The 22,766-nt window shown below is 39.3% G+C and overlaps 1 protein-coding gene across 1 annotated transcript; it reads left to right on the top strand.

Annotated features, from left to right (window-relative positions):
• The first annotated feature begins 6,554 nt into the window (after window positions 1-6,554).
• On the top strand, window positions 6,555-7,892 carry LOC121389244. The gene has a single exon (XM_041520843.1). The coding sequence runs from the start codon at window positions 6,555-6,557 to the stop codon at window positions 7,890-7,892; it is 1,338 nt and encodes a 445-aa protein (XP_041376777.1).
• The last annotated feature ends 14,874 nt before the right edge of the window (window positions 7,893-22,766 follow it).

A 22,766-nucleotide genomic window follows, 5' to 3' on the forward strand; every position in this document is an offset into this window, starting at 1 on the left:
TAACATGATGTTTAGTCCACCTCCCCCTTCTGTTGTAGGGTGACCGCCACTCCCCTAGGAGATGAGTCACAGAATGTTTAGTCCACCCCCCTGTTGTAGGATGACCGCCGCTCCCCTAGTAGATCAGTAACATGATGTTTAGTCCGACCCCACCCCACCCCCGTTGTAGGATGACCGCCACTCCCCTAGGAGATCAGTAACAGGATGTTTAGTCCACCCCACCCCACCCCATCCCCGTTGTAGGATGACCGCCACTCGCCTAGGAGATCAGTAACAGGATGTTTAGTCCACCCCCACCCCACCCCACCCCCGTTGTAGGATGACCGCCACTCCCCTAGGAGATCAGTAACAGGATGTTTAGTCCACCACCCCCACCCCCCGCTGTAGGATGACCGCCACTCCCCTAGGAGATCAGTAACAGGATGTTTAGTCCACCACCCCCAACCACCGCTGTAGGATGACCGCCACTCGCCTAGGAGATCAGTAACAGGATGTTTATTCCACCCCTACCCCACCCCACCCCCGCTGTAGGATGACCGCCACTCCCCTAGGAGATCAGTAACAGGATGTTTAATCCCCTTGTTGTAGGACTGCCACTCTCAAGACTAGCTTAGAAAACCCAAATTGCATGAGAATAGTTTGTTTTGTTTAACAACACCACTAGAGCACATTGGTATATTAATCATCGGCTATTGGATGTCAATGCATAAGGATAGAGCTTGATATATACAGTTATGATGGCATGTAAACAACAGTGATGATATCAGGTATTCTCGAAAGATGAGCATTCCCTGCACCTGTTATGAGCACAGCCTACACCTATCATGTCCATAGTTTAAATTATAGGACTTTACCAAAACTAAGGAAAGGCATTTTTTACAAACAATTTGTACTATTGATTGATTTATTTATTTATTTATTCGATGATTTTTCTTTTCTTTGCCTCCGTAATTCAGGGAACTGCCCAAATGCAACAGAAATGTTCAAGTGCTCAAGTGGCCGGTGTATTGGTGCAGACCTCAGGTGTAACGGCTACGACAACTGTGTGAATAACTCTGATGAAAGCCACTGTCACGGGTTATCTACCCTTGATCTCATCCTCATGGGGGTGGGTGGAGGAATCGTACTGGTGTTTGTTGTATCACTGACAGCGTGTCTGTGTGTTCCTAGACGGAGAAAACAACGCGAATACGAGAGACTACACAACTGAACTCCTCGGAATATGACTATGCACTTCATCGAACTCCGCGGAATATGACCATGCACCTCACTGGCCTCTGTAGGGTATGACCATGCACCTCACTGATCTCTGTAGGGTATGACCATGCATCTCACTGAACTCTGTGGGATATGACCATGCACCTCACTGAACTCTGCGGGGTATGACCATGCACCTCACTGAAATCTGCGGGGTATGACTATGCACTTCATCGAACTCCGCGGGATATGACCATGCACCTCACTGAACTCTGTGGGATATGACCATGCACCTCACTGAACTCTGCGGGGTATGACCATGCACCTCACTGAAATCTGCGGGGTATGACCATGCACCTCACTGAACTCCGCGGGGTATGACCATGCACCTCACTGAACTCTGCGGGGTATGACTATGGACCTCACTGAACTCTTTGGGGTATAATCATGCACCTCACTGAAGTGTTCGGGGTATAGCCATGCACCTCACTGAACTCTTCGAGGTATAACCATGCACATCACTGAAGTGTTCGGGGTATAACCATGCACATCACTGAACTCCTCGGGGTATAACCATGCATATCACTGAAGTGTTCGGGGTATAACCATACACATCACTGAAGTGTTCGGGGTATAACCATACACATCACTGAAGTGTTCGGGGTATAACCATGCACATCACTGAAGTGTTCGGGGTATAACCATGCACATCACTGAACTCCTCGGGGTATAACCATGCACATCACTGAAGTGTTCGGGGTATAACCATGCACATCACTGAACTCCTCGGGGTATAACCATGCACATCACTGAAGTGTTCGGGGTATAACCATGCACATCACTGAAGTGTTCGGGGTATAGCCATGCACCTCACTGAACTCCTCGGGGTATAACCATGCACATCACTGAAGTGTTCGGGGTATAACCATGCACATCACTGAAGTGTTCGGGGTATAACCATGCACAACACTGAAGTGTTCAGGGTATAGCCATGCACCTCACTGAACTCCTCGGGGTATAACCATACACATCACTGAAGTGTTCGGGGTATAGCCATGCACCTCACTGAACTCCTCGGGGTATAACCATGCACATCACTGAAGTGTTCGGGGTATAACCATGCACCTCACTGAACTCTTCGGGGTATAACCATGCACATCACTGAAGTGTTCGGGGTATAACCATGCACATCACTGAAGTGTTCGGGATATAACCATGCGCATCACTGAAGTGTTCGGGGTATAACCATGCACAACACTGAAGTGTTCGGGGTATAGCCATGCACCTCACTGAACTCCTCGGGGTATAACCATGCACATCACTGAAGTGTTCGGGGTATAACCATGCACATCACTGAACTCCTCGGGGTATAACCATGCACATCACTGAAGTGTTCGGGGTATAACCATGCACATCACTGAAGTGTTCGGGGTATAACCATGCACATCACTGAACTCCTCGGGGTAGAACCATGCACATCACTGAAGTGTTCGGGGTATAACCATAAACATCACTGAAGTGTTCGGGGTATAACCATGCACATCACTGAACTCCTCGGGGTATAACCATACACATCACTGAAGTGTTCGGGGTATAGCCATGCACCTCACTGAACTCCTCGGGGTATAACCATGCACATCACTGAAGTGTTCGGGGTATAACCATGCACCTCACTGAACTCTTCGGGGTATAACCATGCACATCACTGAAGTGTTCGGGGTATAACCATGCACATCACTGAAGTGTTCGGGATATAACCATGCGCATCACTGAAGTGTTCGGGGTATAACCATGCACAACACTGAAGTGTTCGGGGTATAGCCATGCACCTCACTGAACTCCTCGGGGTATAACCATGCACATCACTGAAGTGTTCGGGGTATAACCATGCACATCACTGAACTCCTCGGGGTATAACCATGCACATCACTGAAGTGTTCGGGGTATAACCATGCACATCACTGAAGTGTTCGGGGTATAACCATGCACATCACTGAACTCCTCGGGGTATAACCATGCACATCACTGAAGTGTTCGGGGTATAACCATGCACATCACTGAAGTGTTCGGGGTATAACCATGCACATCACTGAAGTGTTCGGGGTATAACCATGCACATCACTGAAGTGTTCGGGGTATAGCCATGCACCTCACTGAACTCCTCGGGGTATAACCATGCGCATCACTGAAGTGTTCGGGGTATAACCATGCACATCACTGAACTCCTCGGGGTATAACCATGCACATCACTGAAGTGTTCGGGGTATAACCATGCACATCACTGAAGTGTTCGGGGTATAACCATGCACATCACTGAACTCCTCGGGGTATAACCATGCACATCACTGAAGTGTTCGGGGTATAACCATACACCTCACTGAACTCTTCGGGGTATAACCATGCACATCACTGAAGTGTTCGGGGTATAACCATACACCTCACTGAACTCTTCGGTGTATAACCATGCACATCACTGAAGTGTTCGGGGTATAACCATAAACATGAACTGTCCACCTCACTGAGCCCGCCTACATGGCTGTTTGGCGGGTTTCTGTAAGGGAGAGAAAGATCACTCGAATTGATGTGTGAGAAGAAACGAAATAAAATGCTTTAAACATTTGTGCGTGTGCAAAATGAATTAAAGAATGTTGTTTGTGAAATACTGAGAATGCTAAGAGCGGGATGTTTGTGTAACGGCAGCCCACGACCTCAAGTAATGGACGGGAAGTGCGTGTGCCAGATCCTTTCTGATTTCACGTGACGGCGTCGCCGCTGTCTCGGCACATGGTCGCCTCGCTCGCATGTTAGATAGCAACTAAGTTTAGGTTACAATGTTAGACAGTAAAAATACGTTTAGGTTAAAATATTAGACAACAACTAAGTTCAAGTTAAAATGATAGACAGCAAATACGTTTAGGTTAAAATGTTGGACAGCAACTAAGTTTAGGTTAAAATAATGGACAGCAAATACGTTTAGGTTAAAATGTTAGGCAGCAGATACGTTTTGGTTAAAGTGTTAGACAGCAACTAAGTTTAGGTTAAAATGATGGACGGCAAATACGTTTAGGTTAAAATGTTAGTCAGCAGATACGTTTTGGTTAAAGTGTTAGCAAATACGTTTCGGTTAAAATGTTAGCAAATAAATTTAGGTTAAAATGTTAGACACCAAATTGGTGTAGGTTTAAAATGTTGAACACCGAATTGGTGTAGGTTAAAATGTTAAGACACCGAATTGGTGTAGGTTAAAATGTTAGTCGCCAAATTGGTGTAGGTTAAAATGTTAGACACCAAATTGGTGTAGGTTAAAATGTTAGACACCAAGTTGGTGTAGGTTAAAATGTTAGACACCAAGTAAGTTTAGGTTAAAATGTTAGACACCAAATTGGTTATGTTAAAATGTTAGACACCAAGTAAGTTTAGGTTAAAATATTAGACACTAAATTGGTGTATGTTAAAATGTTAGACACCAAATTAGTGTAGGTTAAAATGAGTTAAATTGTCGTTACACAAACACTTCTTCCCTCGTGGTGTTTCTTCACATTTTAGACAGCTGGTTGAAATGGGAAATTAGTCCCGTGGATCCACTGAACTCAGTGCATTTAAAAAGGTTTCCCTAACCACTGACTGGACACATGAACCCATGAACAAAATCTTGTTCTTAACAGCTCTAGTGAAATTTCAAGTTCCTTGTGTGTTGAACAAATTTCACATTACACACCCAATCTATATTGTACACCCCCCCCCCCCCCCCCCAAGCGTGTTTTAAAATTCCTGCTAGATGCAGAATTGTATTACAAATTTTAAATATATTTGTGATAATATATTTTTGAACGCACCACATTTTAATATAAGTTTTGAATGTTACCTTGGTTTGACACCCAATAGCCGATGTGTATTACGTGTCGGTATTAGACATTCAGTGATTCATCCTCCCAAGAAAAAGCCGTGTGCCCGCCTGATTTATCGACAGCATTAACACATTTATGTTAACACCCGCGGTGAACTCCACACGGCCATAGGTAGCAGATTTGGCAGTGGTCGAAATGTCACGTTTTGTGCAAACGGCGTCATTAAGTAAAACAGGTAATAGAAAAGACTTTTAGAAACTGTTTTTCGTGTATTTTTAGCAAAATAAGTTGTGTCGTTTGTAATTATAAAAATTGTAATTTTTTGGTGAATTTATCGATGTATAACAGTCACAAATTTACTTTAAAATGTCTTCACTCCGCCACGCTATTTTATACAATTTGTGACTTTTATGCATCTATAAATTCACAAAAAAAAGACAAACAATTCTTATATGACAGCTAAGTGAAGTTATGATACAGGATTTCTCAGTTTATTGGTAAGACGAGTTTATTAAAGGGACATACCCTAGTTTTTAAACACTACAGCATATTTTTTATCGTTTATGATCACTGAAATCAAACGTTACTTATATTGTATTGTTTATAATATCCATTTCCGTAGAACCAAAGCGTTTCTAGTCATCCTGGTGTTCCTAATACCATAAAATGCATTTTTCATAATTTTAAAAACGCGCGTGCGTCTAAGAAGTAGCGGTTATATATTCGAGTTTTAGTCTATTTTCAAGGACATTTCCAGGTTTTAACGCCACACTCTTCTTTCACTCTGTTCTAAACTATATCCAAATAAGTTACAGGTTTGTAGATTAACTAAACTCGGTGTTCATTGTTTACGGGTTAAAAGTTTAATAACTTTAATAACGTACTTTGTGTATTGTGCTGTAGTTCGTAATGTTTTGACATGATGAAGCTATCTGTGACATTACATAACTGTGCCTCGTTTGTGTTGTAAGTTTTGTTTCCGGGCTGATGAAAACACTCCAGTCTAATTGCGTGTGACTAAGTACAAGCAGTCTGCACTAAGCCTGTTTGCAGGTGCCGCGGAACACAGGAGCAATGCTGGACTACCACACCCACCCCAAACCCACCGCCCTCACCGTTTGAAGTGTTCTGTTTATTTACTTTAAAAAAAAATCTCATCCACAAAATACAATACTAAACTGCCCTTAAAACGCGTCTCTGAGGAATTTTTATTTAATAATTTCTCGGGAAGCAGGCCCTTTAAAGATGTCCCTCCCTTTGGGAGCCACGCTCAAATTCCTTTGGCAAACTCAAACTTGTCCTCATTAGAGTTGTGTGACCGCCCATTGAATACAAGATCCGCCACTGGGGTTCGATCTCAGTCAGTGTTCTAGAATATCTTCCTAGATGTTTGATCTCAGTCCAGGAGCCTAGCTTCCATATATGCAGGTACGCTGCTCAGGTACACCTGAGATTGCAAATATTTTTTGTTATTAGTAAAATATAAGATGTAAAATGCGTGTATGCTCTATGTTTTATTCCATCGCTGAAAAAATCTGCGTACCACCTGAAAATCCCAAGCTAGGCCCCTGGAGTCAGTGTTCTGGTATATCCCCCTGGGTGATCGACCTCAGTCAGTGTTCTGGTATATCCCCCTGGGTGATCGACCTCAGTCAGTGTTCTGGTATATCCCCCTGGGTGATCGACCTCAGTCTGTGTTCCTGTATATCCCCCTGGGTGATCGACCTCAGTCAGTGTTCTGGTATATCCCCCTGGGTGATCGACCTCAGTCAGTGTTCTGGTATATCCCCCTGGGTGATCGACCTCAGTCAGTGTTCTGGTATATCCCCCTGGGTGATCGACCTCAGTCAGTGTTCTGGTATATCCCCCTGGGTGATCGACCTCAGTCAGTGTTCTGGTATATCCCCCTGGGTGATCGACCTCAGTCTGTGTTCTGGTATATCCCCCTGGGTGATCGACCTCAGTCAGTGTTCTGGTATATCCCCCTGGGTGATCGACCTCAGTCTGTGTTCTGGTATATCCCCCTGGGTGATCGACCTCAGTCAGTGTTCTGGTATATCCCCCTGGGTGATCGACCTCAGTCAGTGTTCTGGTATACCCCCCTGGGTGATCGACCTCAGTCAGTGTTCTGGTATATTCCCCTGGGTGATCGACCTCAGTCAGTGTTCTGGTATATTCCCCTGGGTGATCGACCTCAGTCAGTGTTCTGGTATATCCCCCTGGGTGATCGACCTCAGTCAGTGTTCTGGTATATCCCCCTGGGTGATCGACCTCAGTCAGTGTTCTGGTATACCCCCCTGGGTGATCGACCTGTCGGTGTTCTGGTATATTCCCCTGGGTGATCGACCTCAGTCAGTGTTCTGGTATATCCCCTGGGTGATCGACCTCAGTCAGTGTTCTGGTATACCCACCTGGGTGATCGACCTCAGTCAGTGTTCTGGTATATCCTCCTGGGTGATCGACCTCAGTCTGTGTTCTGGTATATCCCCCTGGGTGATCGACCTCAGTCAGTGTTCTGGTATATCCCCCTGGGTGATCGACCTCAGTCAATGTTCTGGTATATCCCCCTGGGTGATCGACCTCAGTCTGTGTTCTGGTATATCCCCCTGGGTGATCGACCTCAGTCACTGTTCTGGTATATCCCCCTGGGTGATCGACCTCAGTCAGTGTTCTGTTATATCCTCCTGGGTGATCGATCTCAATCAGTGTTCTGGTATACCCCCCTGGGTGATCGACCTCAGTCTGTGTTCTGGTATACCCCCCTGGGTGATCGACCTCAGTCAGTGTTCTGGTATACCCACCTGGGTGATCGATCTCAGTCAGTTTTCTTGTATATCCCCTGGGTGATCGACCTCAGTCAGTCATCTGGTATATCCCCCTGGGTGATCGATCTCAGTTAGTGTTCTGGTATATCCGCGTGGGTGATGGGTGATCGATCTCAGTCAGTGTTCGGGTATATTCTCCTGGAGTGATCGATCTCAGGTTCTGACTGACAGACAAAGAGACACAAAGTGGGTATGTTAGAGAGAGAGAGAGAGAGAGAGAGAGAGAGAGAGAGAGAGAGAGAGAGAGAGAGAGAGAGAGAGAGATGGCCAGACCGCTATCTAGACCGCGTCGCGCCAAGTATTTATATCTCAATGACGTATATCCACTACTGGATTATATTTACAACTCCATTCATATCTTACTGTCTCTGTTTCCACTACTCGAATATATTTACAACTCCATTCATAGCTTACTGTCTCTGTTTCCACTACTCGAATATATTTACAACTACATTCATATCTTACTGTCTCGGTTTCCACTACTCGATTATATTTACAACTCCATTCATATCTTACTGTCTCGGTTTCCACTACACGATTATATTTACAACTCCATTCATATCGTACTGTCTCGGTTTCCACTACACGAATATATTTACAACTACATTCATAGCTTACTGTCTCGGTTTCCACTACTCGAATATATTTACAACTCCATTCATAGCTTACTGTCTCGGTTTCCACTACACGATTATATTTACAACTACATTCATAGCTTACTGTCTCGGTTTCCACTACTCGAATATATTTACAACTCCATTCATAGCTTACTGTCTCGGTTTCCACTACTCGATTATATTTACAACTATATTCAAATCTTACTGTCTCGGTTTCCACTACTCAATTATATTTACAACTATATTCAAATCTTACTGTCTCGGTTTCCACTACTCGATTATATTTACAACTACATTCATATCTTACTGTCTCGGTTTCCACGACTCGATTATATTTACAACTATATTCAAATCTTACTGTCTCGGTTTCCACGACTCGATTATATTTACAACTATAGTCACATCTTACTGTCTCGGTTTCCACTACTCGATTATATTTACAACTACATTCATATCTTACTGTCTCGGTTTCCACTACTCGATTATATTTACAACTATAGTCACATCTTACTGTCTTGGTTTCCACTACTCGATTATATTTACAACTACATTCATATCGTACTGTCTCGGTTTCCACTACTCGATTATATTTACAACTACATTCATATCTTACTGTCTCGGTTTCCGAAATAACATTATGAGATTCATTTTACAAATAGCTGGCAACAATACTGAAATTTCCAGTGGTCTGTCTTAATAAAATTTTGCTTGCTGACATGTTTTATTGCTTAGAACGTCATAAACAAAATGCACAAGATTGGGAGTAGTGTTTTAATAAATGAATAATAAAATATCCAAATAAGGAAGTTTTTAGCCTTTAAAATATGTACACAAATGAAAATAAAGGCTTAAAGATCAAGCAAAAATAATTTCGTTGCTTTCTGATTTTGCAAAATGTCACCTACCATGTGAACCAATATCGTCTGAATGTTTGGATAGTTTATGGAAGCCAGACATTCTAAACAAAGAGATAAATACACTCCGAATGTCTTTGGTGATTTTTACAAGTATTTTTTTTACAAATGCCATGCGAATTCAATACGCTCTAGTTGTGTTGTCAACCAAAAGAAACTTTAGACTGTTAACCTAAGAATTTGTTTTAAATATTTAAATTTTCAAGGTCTCATTTGAGCTCGATTCTGGCGGTGTATTCTTTCGACTGGGAGCGGGACGTAACCCAGTGGTAAAGCGTTCCCTTGATGCGCGTTCCGACTAGGATCGATCCCCGTCGGTGGACCCATTGGGCTATTTCTCGTTCCAGCCAGTGCTCCACAACTAGTGTAACGAAGGCCGTGGTATGTACTATCCTGTCTGTGGGATGGTGCATATAAAAGCTATCTTGCTAAACATGTTTACTGTGGCTACTGGCTACACACACGACGATTAAACAGGTTTACTTGGCTACTGGCTACACACACGACGATTAAACAGGTTTACTTGGATGGTAGCTACACACGGCGATTAAACATGTTTACTTGGATAGTAGCTACACACACGGCGATTAAACATGTTTACTTGGATAGTAGCTACACACACGACGATTAAACATGTTTACTGGATAGTAGCTACACACACGGCGATTAAACATGTTTACTGGATAGTAGCTATACACACGGCGATTAAACATGTTTACTTGGATAGTAGCTACACACACGACGATTAAACATGTTTACTGGATAGTAGCTACACACACGGCGATTAAACAGGTTTACTTGGATAGTGGCTACACACACGATGATTAAACATGTTTACTTGGATAGTAGCTACACACACGGCGATTAAACATGTGTACTTGGATAGTAGCAACACACACGGCGATTAAACATGTTTACTTGGATAGTAGCTACACACACGGCGATTAAACATGTTTACTTGGATAGTGGCTACACACGACGATTAGACCTGTTTACTTGGATGGTGGCTATACACACGACGATTAGTCATGTTTACTTGGACAGTGGATACACACACGGTGGTTAAACAAGTGTACTTGGATAGTGGCTACACACACAACGATTAAACATGTTTACTTGGCCACTAGCTAAACACACGATGATTAAATTGGTTTACTTGGCTACAGGCTACACACACGACGATTAAACAGGTTTACTTGGCTGCTGGCTACACACACGACGATTAGACATGTTTACTTGGCTACTGGCTACACACACGACGATTAAACAGGTTTACTTAGCTATTGGCTACACACACGACGATTAAACATGTTTACTTGGTTACTGGCTACACACACGACGATTAAACATGTTTACTTGGCTACTGGCTACACACGATGATTAAACAGGTTTACTTGGCTACTGGGTACACACGACGATTAAACAAGTTTACTTGGCTACTGGCTACACACGACGATTAAACAGGTTTACTTGGCTACTGGCTACACACACGACGATTAAACAGGTTTACTTGGCTGCTGGCTACACACACGACGATTAGACATGTTTACTTGGCTACTGGCTACACACACGACGATTAAACAGGTTTACTTAGCTACTGGCTACACACACGACGATTAAACATGTTTACTTGGCTACTGGCTACACACACGACGATTAAACATGTTTACTTGGCTACTGGCTACACACGATGATTAAACAGGTTTACTTGGCTACTGGGTACACACGACGATTAAACAAGTTTACTTGGCTACTGGCTACACACGACGATTAAACAGGTTTACTTGGCTACTGGCTACACACGACGATTAAACAGGTTTACTTGGCTACTGGCTACACACACGACGATTGAACAGGTTTACTTGGGGTGGGGTGATGCGGGGTGGGTAGGGTGGAGTGGGCTGGGGTGGAGATATTTTGTTTTTGTTTTCTCTACACCCCCCCCCCCCCTACCTTTTTACCATGTGTGCACTAGCGTTAATCAGTAATTAAACGGTGTATAACTGTGATGTCTTAAGCCGACATGTTCCCACGAGTCCAGTTCTTAACGTCCAAGTAAATTCCAATCGTTTCGTAAGTACATTAGCTTTTTAACGGCTTTTATTTCCTGTACTGCCTCTTGGGGCAGTGTCGCGTTTCCTGGCACTTCTCTCCACGTGTTACTGGAGAAAGTCTCAAACGCATGCTCAAAATGCATTTTGTAGCACTGGTTAAAAACAGTGTTATCGATAATTAGTCCTCCCCAGAGAACTACTTTCCGAAAACCCGTCCTCAAGTAGACAAATAGGAAGTCATTCTGATGATGTGTTTTCAAGCATGCATTTGATCGCAGCGCAACCCGAGATATTAAAAAGGTTGAAGTTCAAGAGTCAATTGAGTCGATTTGAAGACCTTTCTTTTTTTCTTCTGAACCAGGAGCGAGTGAGTCAGAACTGGCCACTCACGTGCGAGCTGGCACACTGGGGTATCGAATGAAACGTGCGTAATGTCAAAAAGACGAACATGCTCGGTGTTTTAAAGCAATTGACATTTATTAGACAGCTTCATTCGTGAGACAGATACCAGGCGAGGATAACGACTGGTTCAATGTTCCGTCAGCAGCAAATCTGAGGAACACACTGGAGCCACAAACAGAAGGTGGGACATTTATCAAGTCGGAAGAAACAGTTAATAATATGTAAGTACAAACTATTTAATTAATTAATTTATTATTTATTCGCTTTAGCCTTTATTATTATTTATTGCTTTTGTTATTATAATTTTTTTATTATTTATTATTTATTTATTTATTTATTTATTTATTATTATTATTATTATTACTACTATTATTATTATTATTATTATATTATTGTTATTTGATGTTATTAGTTTTAAAGGAATGTTCGGTTGCTGTTTTTATGTTTATTTCATTTTTTTTTTTTTATGTTGCTAATAAAATTAGTCCTTAAATAAAATGTACTAATAATTCTTTTTCGTAGGTACGAAATTACTAGTAAACAAATCTAGTTTCGATTACTACAAACAATAGTTTATTATTCATTCTTTGTTTTTCTTGTTTTTAAATTTTGTCCTTTGAAAGATCGTTGCTTCCTTAACATCGTAAAAACAATAAATTATTGCTTTATTATCTTAAATGTTTTTAAGAATGTGATGATAGTGATGACAACAACGATCATGATAATGGGTGATGATGATGATGATGATGATGAACTATGATGATGATGGATTATTATTGTCGTCCTGTATAGTTGGAGGGGCGTGACGTAACTCAGTGGTACAGCGCTCGCCTGATGCACGATCGATCTAGGATCGATCCCCGTCGGTGGGCCCATTGGGCTATTTCTCGTTCCAGCCAGTGCTCCACAACTGGTGTAACAAAGGCCGTAGTAAGTACTATCCTGTCTGTGGGATGGTGCATATAAAAGATCCCTTGCTGCTAATTGAAAAGAGTAGCCCATGAAGTGGCGACAGCGGGTTTCTTCTCTCAATATCTGTGTGGTCCTCAACCATAAGTCCGACGCCATATAACCGTAAATAAAATGTGTTGAGTGTGTCGTTAAATAAAACATTACTTTTTCTTCCTTCCTTGTATAGTTAGATGAATTGCTATCTAGTACAGATGGAGGCGAGTCAGTTTTTCTTCAGTTTGATTTGTATCTAGTACAAATGGAGGCTAGTCACTTTTATTCAATGTTGTGATATAATTTTTGACCTTTTTGTTCAGGATGTCATGTCTGTCTACGCGAATTAAAGTTAATAATGGCCGTCCACAACTAAATGCCATGTCGCTCATCACACACGCATGTCAAACCTGTCCTAGTGGCCATCTGTACTTAGCGGTCACCAGCCTTAAGCGGCCACTTTTTTCCCTCCCAAACGATTTATAATGTAAATGCACCTGTAATAAGCGGTCACCTGTCTAACGTGGCCAGCGGCCACCTAAATCGGATCTCAAATCGCTAAAATACCTGTATTAAGCGGCCACAGTAAAGTTTTACATTTATATAAAAGATATATTTTAACAACAACGATAAGGTGCAGCAAATAACCGGTCTTCACACCTTCAGGAATACTAGTACCCATTCAGTACCGACATCTCTACTGTGTATCAGTTAAGAAAGTATGAATCTGGAATGCATCTAATTGCCTCTGGGCAGGCTATGATTGACGGTTGTAGATTCACTTACTATGACAATACACCGCATGAAGTAGGAATTAAATAATTAAATGGAAAAAGAAAACAAATATTTTAAAGACTACATATATGGCAACCTGTACACAGCGGCCACCTGTCTTATCTACTCCCTTGTGTGACCGCTTAAGACAGGTTTGACTGTATATATATACACACACACACACATAAACACACACACACACATACACATAATACAAATTCGCACACACACACACACACACACACACTCTCTCTCTCTCTCTCTCTCTCTCTCTCTCTCTCTCTCTCTCTCTCTCTCTCTCTCTCTCTCTCACAAACACACACACACACACACACACACGCACACAAACATGCACACCAAAAGGAAACCAATAATTGATATGCACCTCGATAAGGAATATTATTAAAATGTTATTAAATTTAAAAGACATACCAACTCACATGAAAATATAATAATAATGTGACTGTAAATAAAACAAGTTTCCTTACAAACTGCCATCAAATGACCGTTTTGATACAAACAGAACAGCACGTGCAATGGTTTTACCATGACTATTCCAGGAATTGTCATCATCCCTGTGTTATGTGCTTTGTTAAAAGAAACAGCTCTTCTTCTTCATTCTTCTATCAAATTGGATATATAATGTATGCAATTTAATGGCAATTTGATACGAAAGGGGTTCGTTTGGGGGGTTTTTTTAATAAAAAAAATTAAGTTGAGGTTTCCTTGCACGATTTGTGTTAAACAAGCATTTTTTAATTTCTAAATATTACTGATTTTACTTATTTAACACTGGAAGGCAACATTTTATGCGTGTTTGTATGCTCTTTAATGATAAACAAACAAATGAAGAAGGAATATAATGATAATAAACATTTATAAAACATATTCCAAAAACACTACATTTTATGAAACATATTTTAACATTTTACCCCCAAAAATCACATTTAGCACGCAGTTTCAATAGCGGAGTTTTGATATGTTATACTAGATACATATATGAATGCAAAAAAACCCCAAACATTTCTATTCTAATTTATTTGGGGTTTACGTAATTTGTGGGTTAAATTAACTGGACTGTTGGTGCGAGTTCGACATTGATACGTTCGTATATGAGTTTTAGTATTATTCGTTATAAAGCTACATCCATAGGTTGACTGTTGACGCAAAGGGGCAGTGTATTTGAACAACTAACGCTTTGTCAGTCTTGAAGAACCTGTTTCCACATTTAGATCTGGTATAACGAGAATTACTTAACGATGGTCTAATATCAAATGTTATTCTTTAAAACACAAAATAGCTTACTCATTCATATTTTAACAATCAATGATACATTAATATATTAACAATCACACATTAATATATTAACAATCGCACATTAATATATTAACAATCACACATTGATATTTTAACAAAGTCACTCGTTAATATATTAACAAACAATCACACTTTAATATTTTAGCAATCAATCACACATTTATATTTTAACAATCACACATTCATATTTAACAAACAATCACACATTCATATTTTAACAAACAATCACACATTTATATTTTAACAAACAATCATACATTCATATTTTAACAAACAATCACACATTCATATTTTAACAAACAATCACACATTTATATTTTAACAAACAATCACACATTCATATTTAACAAACAATCATACATTCATATTTTAACAAACAATCATATATTTATATTTTAACAATCACACATTCATATTTTAACAAACAATCACACATTCATATTTTAACAAACAATCATACATTTATATTTTAACAAACAATCACACATTCATATTTAACAAACAATCATACATTCATATTTTAACAAACAATCACACATATATATTTAACAAACAATCATACATTCATATGTTGACAGACAATCATACATTCAGATTTAACAATCACACATTCAGATTTAACAAACAATCATACATTCATATTTTAACAAACAATCACACATTCATATTTTAACAAACAATCACACATATATATTTAACAAACATTCATACATTCATATTTTGACAAACAATCATACATTCAGATTTAACAATCACACATTCATATTTTAAGAAACAATCACACATGCATATTTAACAAACAATCAGACATTTTATTTTAACAAACAATCATACATTCATATTTAACAAACAATCATACATTCATATTTTAACAAACAATCATACATTCATATTTAACAATCACACATTCATATTTAACAAACAATCACACATTCATATTTTAACAAACAATCATAAATTCATAGTTAACAAACAACCACACATTCATATTTAACAAACAATCACACATTCATATTTAACAAACAAACACACATTCATATTCAACAAACAACAACACTCGCACATTCATATTTAACAAACAATCGCACATTCATATTTAACAAACAATCATACATTCATACATCATACATGCTATTTTTGACACTATTTATTCTGAGGCAGCATTTACATTGAAATGCATGGAGGATGTAATGGTGGTATGCATCCTTAAGGTCTGTTTTCTGCAGATTCCATTTTGAAAGGACAAAATAGTTTGGTCAGGTTGATTAATATCAAATGCTGTGCACATGAAACAAAGCAAGCAGTGAATGGAACTGTTTAATACATGGTCAGGTTGATTAATATCAAATGCTGTGGACTCGAAACAAAGAAAGCAATGAATGGAACTGTTTAATACATGGTCAGGTTGATTGATATCAAGTGATGTGCACATGAAACAAAGCAAGCAGTGAATGGAACTGTTTAATGCATGGTCAGGATGATTAATATCAAATGATGTGGACACGAAACAAAGAAAGCAATAAATGAAACTGTTTAATGCATGGTCAGGTTGATCAATATCAAATGATGTGTGAATGAAACTGTTTAATGCATGGTCAGGTTGATCAATATCAAATGATGTGTGAATGAAACTGTTTAATACATGGTCAGGTTGATCAATATCAAATGATGTGGACACGAAACAAAGAAAGCAATGAATGGAACTGTTTAATACATGGTCAGGATGATTAATATCAAATGATGTGGACACGAAACAAAGAAAGCAATGAATGGAACTGTTTAATGCATGGTCAGGATGATTAATATCAAATGATGTGGACACGAAACAAAGAAAGCAATGAATGAAACTGTTTAATGCATGGTCAGGTTGATTAATATCAAATGATGTAGACACGAAACAAAGAAAGCAATGAATGGAACTGTTTAATACATGGTCAGGTTGATTAATATCAAATGATGTGTACGCGGCAAAAAGAAAGCAATGAATGGAACTGTTTAATACATGCTCAGGTTGATTAATATCAAATGATGTGTACGCGGCAAAAAGAAAGCCATGAATGGAACTGTTTAATACATGGTCAGGTTGATTAATATCAAATGATGTGTACACGAAACAAAGCAAGCAGTGAATGGAACTGTTTAATACATGGTCAGGTTGATTAATATCAAATGATGTGGACACGAAACAAAGAAAGCAATGAATGGAACTGTTTAATGCATGGTCAGGTTGATTAATATCAAATGATGTGGACACGAAACAAAGAAAGCAATGAATGTAACTGTTTAATGCATGGTCAGGTTGATTAATATCAAATGATGTGTACACGAAACAAAGCAAGCAGTGAATGGAACTGTTTAATACATGGTCAGGTTGATTAATATCAAATGATGTGTACACGAAACAAAGCAAGCCATGAATGGAACTGTTTAATACATGGTCAGGTTGATTAATATCAAATGATGTGTACACGAAACAAAGCAAGCCATGAATGGAACTGTTTAATACATGGTCAGGTTGATTAATATCAAATGATGTGTACACGAAACAAAGAAAACAGTGAATGGAACTGTTTAATACATGGTCAGGTTGATTAATATCAAATGATGTGTACATGAAACAAAGAAAGCAATGAATGGAACTGTTTAATACATGCTGGCGAAATCATTAATTCCTTTTACTTTATCCTCACTTCACGTGTTTGTTTATTTTTCATCCCCCCCCCCCCCCCCCCCCCACACACACACACACACTGCCGCTGTTTTTATCGCGGTTTTGAAAACAGGATTTCTTATTTGTTTATATCTAACTTTGTAAAGCTGGGTTTCTCTAAGATATTTCTATAAGTAATCGTATGTGTTTCTGTAGAACTCTCCGGTTTCCTTTGATTGGAAACTGACTTGTTTCCACGCCATGCCGATCTACATGTGGGTTTAGTTAAAGTGCGGTAAGACTTGTTTATATTGCAACTCGAATCAAATTCATGTAGTCAGAACATGCGAAATGCATTTGCTCAATGTTTTTGCTTGTCGTCGGCTGTTTTATGAACCTCTTGTGTTTGTGGTGGGCTGTTTTATGAACTATTGTGTTTGTGGTGGGCTGTTTTATGAACTCTTGTGTGTTTGTGGTGGGCTGTTTTATGAACTATTGTGTTTGTGGTGGGCTGTTTTATGGACTATTGTGTGTTTGTGGTGGGCTGTTTTATGAACTATTGTGTGTTTGTGGTGGGCTGTTTTATGAACTATTGTGTGTTTGTGGTGGGCTGTTTTACGAACTATTGTGTGTTTGTGGTGGGCTGTTTTATGAACTATTGTGTTTGTGGTGGGCTGTTTTACGAACCTCTTGTGTTTGTGGTGGGCTGTTTTATGAACTATTGTGTGTTTGTGGTGGGCTGTTTTATGAACTATTGTGTTTGTGGTGGGCTGTTTTATGAACTCTTGTGTGTTTGTGGTGGGCTGTTTTATGAACTATTGTGTTTGTGGTGGGCTGTTTTATGGACTATTGTGTGTTTGTGGTGGGCTGTTTTATGAACTATTGTGTGTTTGTGGTGGGCTGTTTTATGAACTATTGTGTGTTTGTGGTGGGCTGTTTTACGAACTATTGTGTGTTTGTGGTGGGCTGTTTTATGAACTATTGTGTTTGTGGTGGGCTGTTTTACGAACCTCTTGTGTTTGTGGTGGGCTGTTTTATGAACTATTGTGTGTTTGTGGTGGGCTGTTTTATGAACTATTGTGTTTGTGGTGGGCTGTTTTATGAACTATTGTGTGTTTGTAGTGGGCTGTTTTATGGACTATTGTGTGTTTGTGGTGGGCTGTTTTATGGACTATTGTGTTTGTGGTGGGCTGTTTTGTGAACTATTGTGTGTTTGTGGTGGGCTGTTTTGTGAACTATTGTGTGTTTGTGGTGGGCTGTTTTATGAACTATTGTGTGTTTGTGGTGGGCTGTTTTATGAACTATTGTGTTTGTGGTGGGCTGTTTTATGGACTATTGTGTGTTTGTGGTGGGCTGTTTTATGAACTATTGTGTGTTTGTGGTGGGCTGTTTTATGAACTATTGTGTGTTTGTGGTGGGCTGTTTTATGAACCTCTTGTGTTTGTGGTGGGCTGTTTTATGAACTATTGTGTGTTTGTGATGGGCTGTTTTATGAACTATTGTGTTTGTGGTGGGCTGTTTTATGGACTATTGTGTGTTTGTGGTGGGCTGTTTATGAACTATTGTGTTTGTGGTGGGCTGTTTTATGGACTATTGTGTGTTTGTGGTGGGCTGTTTTATGGACTATTGTGTTTGTGGTGGGCTGTTTTGTGAACTATTGTGTGTTTGTGGTGGGCTGTTTTATGAACTATTGTGTTTGTCGTGGGCTGAACTATTGTGTGTTTGTGGTGGGCTGTTTTATGAACCATTGTGTTTGTGGTGGGCTGTTTTATGGACTATTGTGTTTCTGGTGGGCTGTTTTATGAACCTCTTGTGTTTGTGGTGGCCTGTTTTATGAACTATTGTGTTTGTGGTGGGCTGTTTTATGGACTATTGTGTTTGTGGTGGGCTGTTTTATGAACTATTGTGTTTGTGGTGGGCTGTTTTATGAACTATTGTGTTTGTGGTGGGCTGTTTTATTGACTATATTTATCCAGTATGTGTGTTTGTGGTGGGGGTAACTATATTTTCCCAGTATTTGTGGTAGGATGTTTTGCTAACTATATTTGTCCAGTATTTGTGGTGGGGTATTTGGTTAACTATATTTATCCAGTATTTGTTGTATGGTGTTTTATGAACTAAATTGGCGCAGTATTTGTGTTTGTTGTGGGATGTTTTGCTAACTATATTTGTCCATTATTTGTGGTGGGGTATTTGGTTAACTATATCTATCCAGTATTTGTTATATGGTGTTACTATATTTGTCCAGTATTTGTGGTGAGGTGTTTTATGAACAATATTTGTCCAGTATTCGTGTTTGTGATTTTTTTCCCCATGTCAAAGCGAATTGACGTCTGTTACACTTCTCCATCAAACTCAGTATTAAAGCGATTAAAAATAAAACACGAGTGCCTTACATTTTCAGTTGTAACCATTAATTGCATTCATATCTCCCCATCCCTCAAATTGTACGCACGACTTGCATTCATACCTTCCCATCCCCCAAATTCTAATCATTAATTGCATGCATACCTCCCCATCCCCAAAATTCTAACCAGTACATGCATCCATACCTCTCCACCCAACACTCCAAATTCAATATTTCATAACATGTTATTTCCGCAAATAACCAGTAGTGGCCCATTCAGTCTGGGCGTCATCCGGTACCGACACACGAACCCAGTACCTACCAGTCTTAAATATAACCACTTAACTACAGCGCCACTGCGGCCTGTCATGACACAGATGTAGTAGCACGTTATACAGACGTCTACTGTTACGTGTGTTACGACCAGAGTGCTGACATCTGTATGTTGCTTTACGCACTGAACTTATACTGACTCCAGCCATATCAGAGCATATCTAGCTTTATTATTTGTCCCTCTGTTTTTTTCTTCTTCTTCTCTTTTTTGTTATTTTTTGTTCACGGTTTCCCTCCACAAGGGGAAACTAAAATGAACATAAATTCCAAAAGCTCGAAGCCGCTATCTGAATCTTCTACAGTTACATTAATAGCGACTGGCTGCCGACCCCGAGTGCGACTGATGATTTTAACAAACGTCCGTACATCGATCCGTCAGTCGCCCATTGAGGCTGGCAGCTCGAGGACGGCGCGTGGCGGATCTGTGGGTGGCCTGATGGTGTCAGCCAGTCTCCCCACAATCAGTCCACGTAAATCACGCTACATCACACAATCAAATCTCACAACGCACGAAATGAGAGCCAGGAAAGTCTTACGATAGTATTAAACCAAATAACATCCGGCTGGGTCAAAGTTCGAGGTGCACCTAACTTTTAATAGAACAGTTAATACCACAAGTCCTGTCATTGGTGATAAATGTGACTTTTTGTTGTAAAAAAAAAAGAGAAAAGTTTCATCTGGACAAAAAACGTATGCAATTTTATTTCATCTGGTACCACTGTGCCATGTAGCCTTACAAGTGCTTGAAACATGTATGGGGTACCTGTAACAAACAAGTACTAAACTTTTGTGCGAAACTAGGGGTGTTGTAAAAATAATATCTGGTTATACCGAAAATGAGCCATTAAAGGTAACATTTTCTTCAGTTAATACTTTGAGGTAGGGGTGGTAGTATTGATATATATATATATATATATATATATATATATCTATATATATCTATATATATCTATATATGGGTCATAGTCTGGTTAATATATTGAATATAGTGTTTTATTACTTTTTAAAAACAAATGTTAACATGGTCGCCTATGGGATTTTATTTGGAATAGTATAACATTTAAGACAGTATCATGCATCACGATATACCACCCACCAACACCATAGCAAGACTTAGTAAATTTAATAATTTGAGAAAACAATTCCAAGAATTGTTCATACAATGCACAGAACAATTCCATAAACTCACTCATATGGCGAGATAAAAAAAAACATAACATCGAAATATCAGATTATTTTCTGCATGTTAAACATGTTAAAAACTAGAACAGGTCTAACTAGTTTACGCATCCACTTGAACTTGAAATGGCCAGGTGATTAAAGAAAATGTACAAACTGTCCTAAACATGTACCTTTTGTAAAGTCTTCAAACTTAGCACTTCTGATAATTAAATAATAATAATAATAATAATAATAATAATAATAATAATAGAAAGATATAACTAATATTGTAAAAACAAACCTCAGTACTTGGGTTAATGTATGGACAAAATGTAATACAGTTATTTCAACACTTTGACAATGGTGGTTAAATTTGTATTGAAAAATAATATATACTTATTGCTGGCTTACTGGGATGGATATTATTACAGAACATTGCGATGCATCCGCAAAAATCAGGTACGTTTTGTTTTTCAGTTCTAAGACTAATTCCTGACGTGATACTTTAAGTATTACGTAACCACCGGCTCGCCAGAGGGCGTATTCACTGGGATGGTACAAAATGGCTGCGCCCGTTATATATAATAGCCGTCACATTTAACCGTTGTATTAATTAAATATAAGATTATACTTGTTGATATTAAGCAATAATGTGCATTATATATCGTTGAATATGCATACCAATTCACAAGCCTTGCTTAATCATTCCTTTAATAATAGTGTTTAATGTTTATCCTCCAGGTAAACCAAAATCAAACTTTGTAACTGTACGTATTGGTATATTTGAATTTATATTTTGTTTATTGCACAAATGTTTGTCATCCTAATTGTTTAATGTAATTGTGTTTATTGTAACTCACAAACGTGCCTGAACCTCTTTTGGATATAGGCACGTTAATAAAGTAACAGTAACATTAACAATAACTGACTCACTGCACAACTAGTCTTATTCCAATTCTTCTGCTATTATTAAAAGTACTCATGACTCAGGGTCGTCTGTAGCCAAATTAGACCCCGAGACCAGATATGGACTTATAATAAATTTTTATTTTGTGGCGGCAGCGATAAAGCACTAGAAATAGGGTTTCCTTTATGAATGGGCCGGGTCTGGGAATAGAATACCCTGCCCTCCCAACCCCAAGAAAAAGAAACAAGACAGAAATAGTGTTGCTCTGTGAATCTAACCCAACGATTACCAGTCTTGTTACTCACTTTCTAAAAAGCCTTGATTGTTTATATTTAAATGACGGCTGGGTGCATCTGTGAAATGGACTAGTGTACTGAGAACCTTTTCCCCCATCACAGTAATCTGGCCAACCCGACATACCAAACTGATAACTTCTATGACAGCAGCAAAAAATGTACATACACAAAGCGCGACT

This window comes from Gigantopelta aegis, chromosome 14 (assembly GCF_016097555.1).
Source record: "Gigantopelta aegis isolate Gae_Host chromosome 14, Gae_host_genome, whole genome shotgun sequence".
NCBI lineage: Eukaryota > Metazoa > Mollusca > Gastropoda > Neomphalida > Peltospiridae > Gigantopelta > Gigantopelta aegis.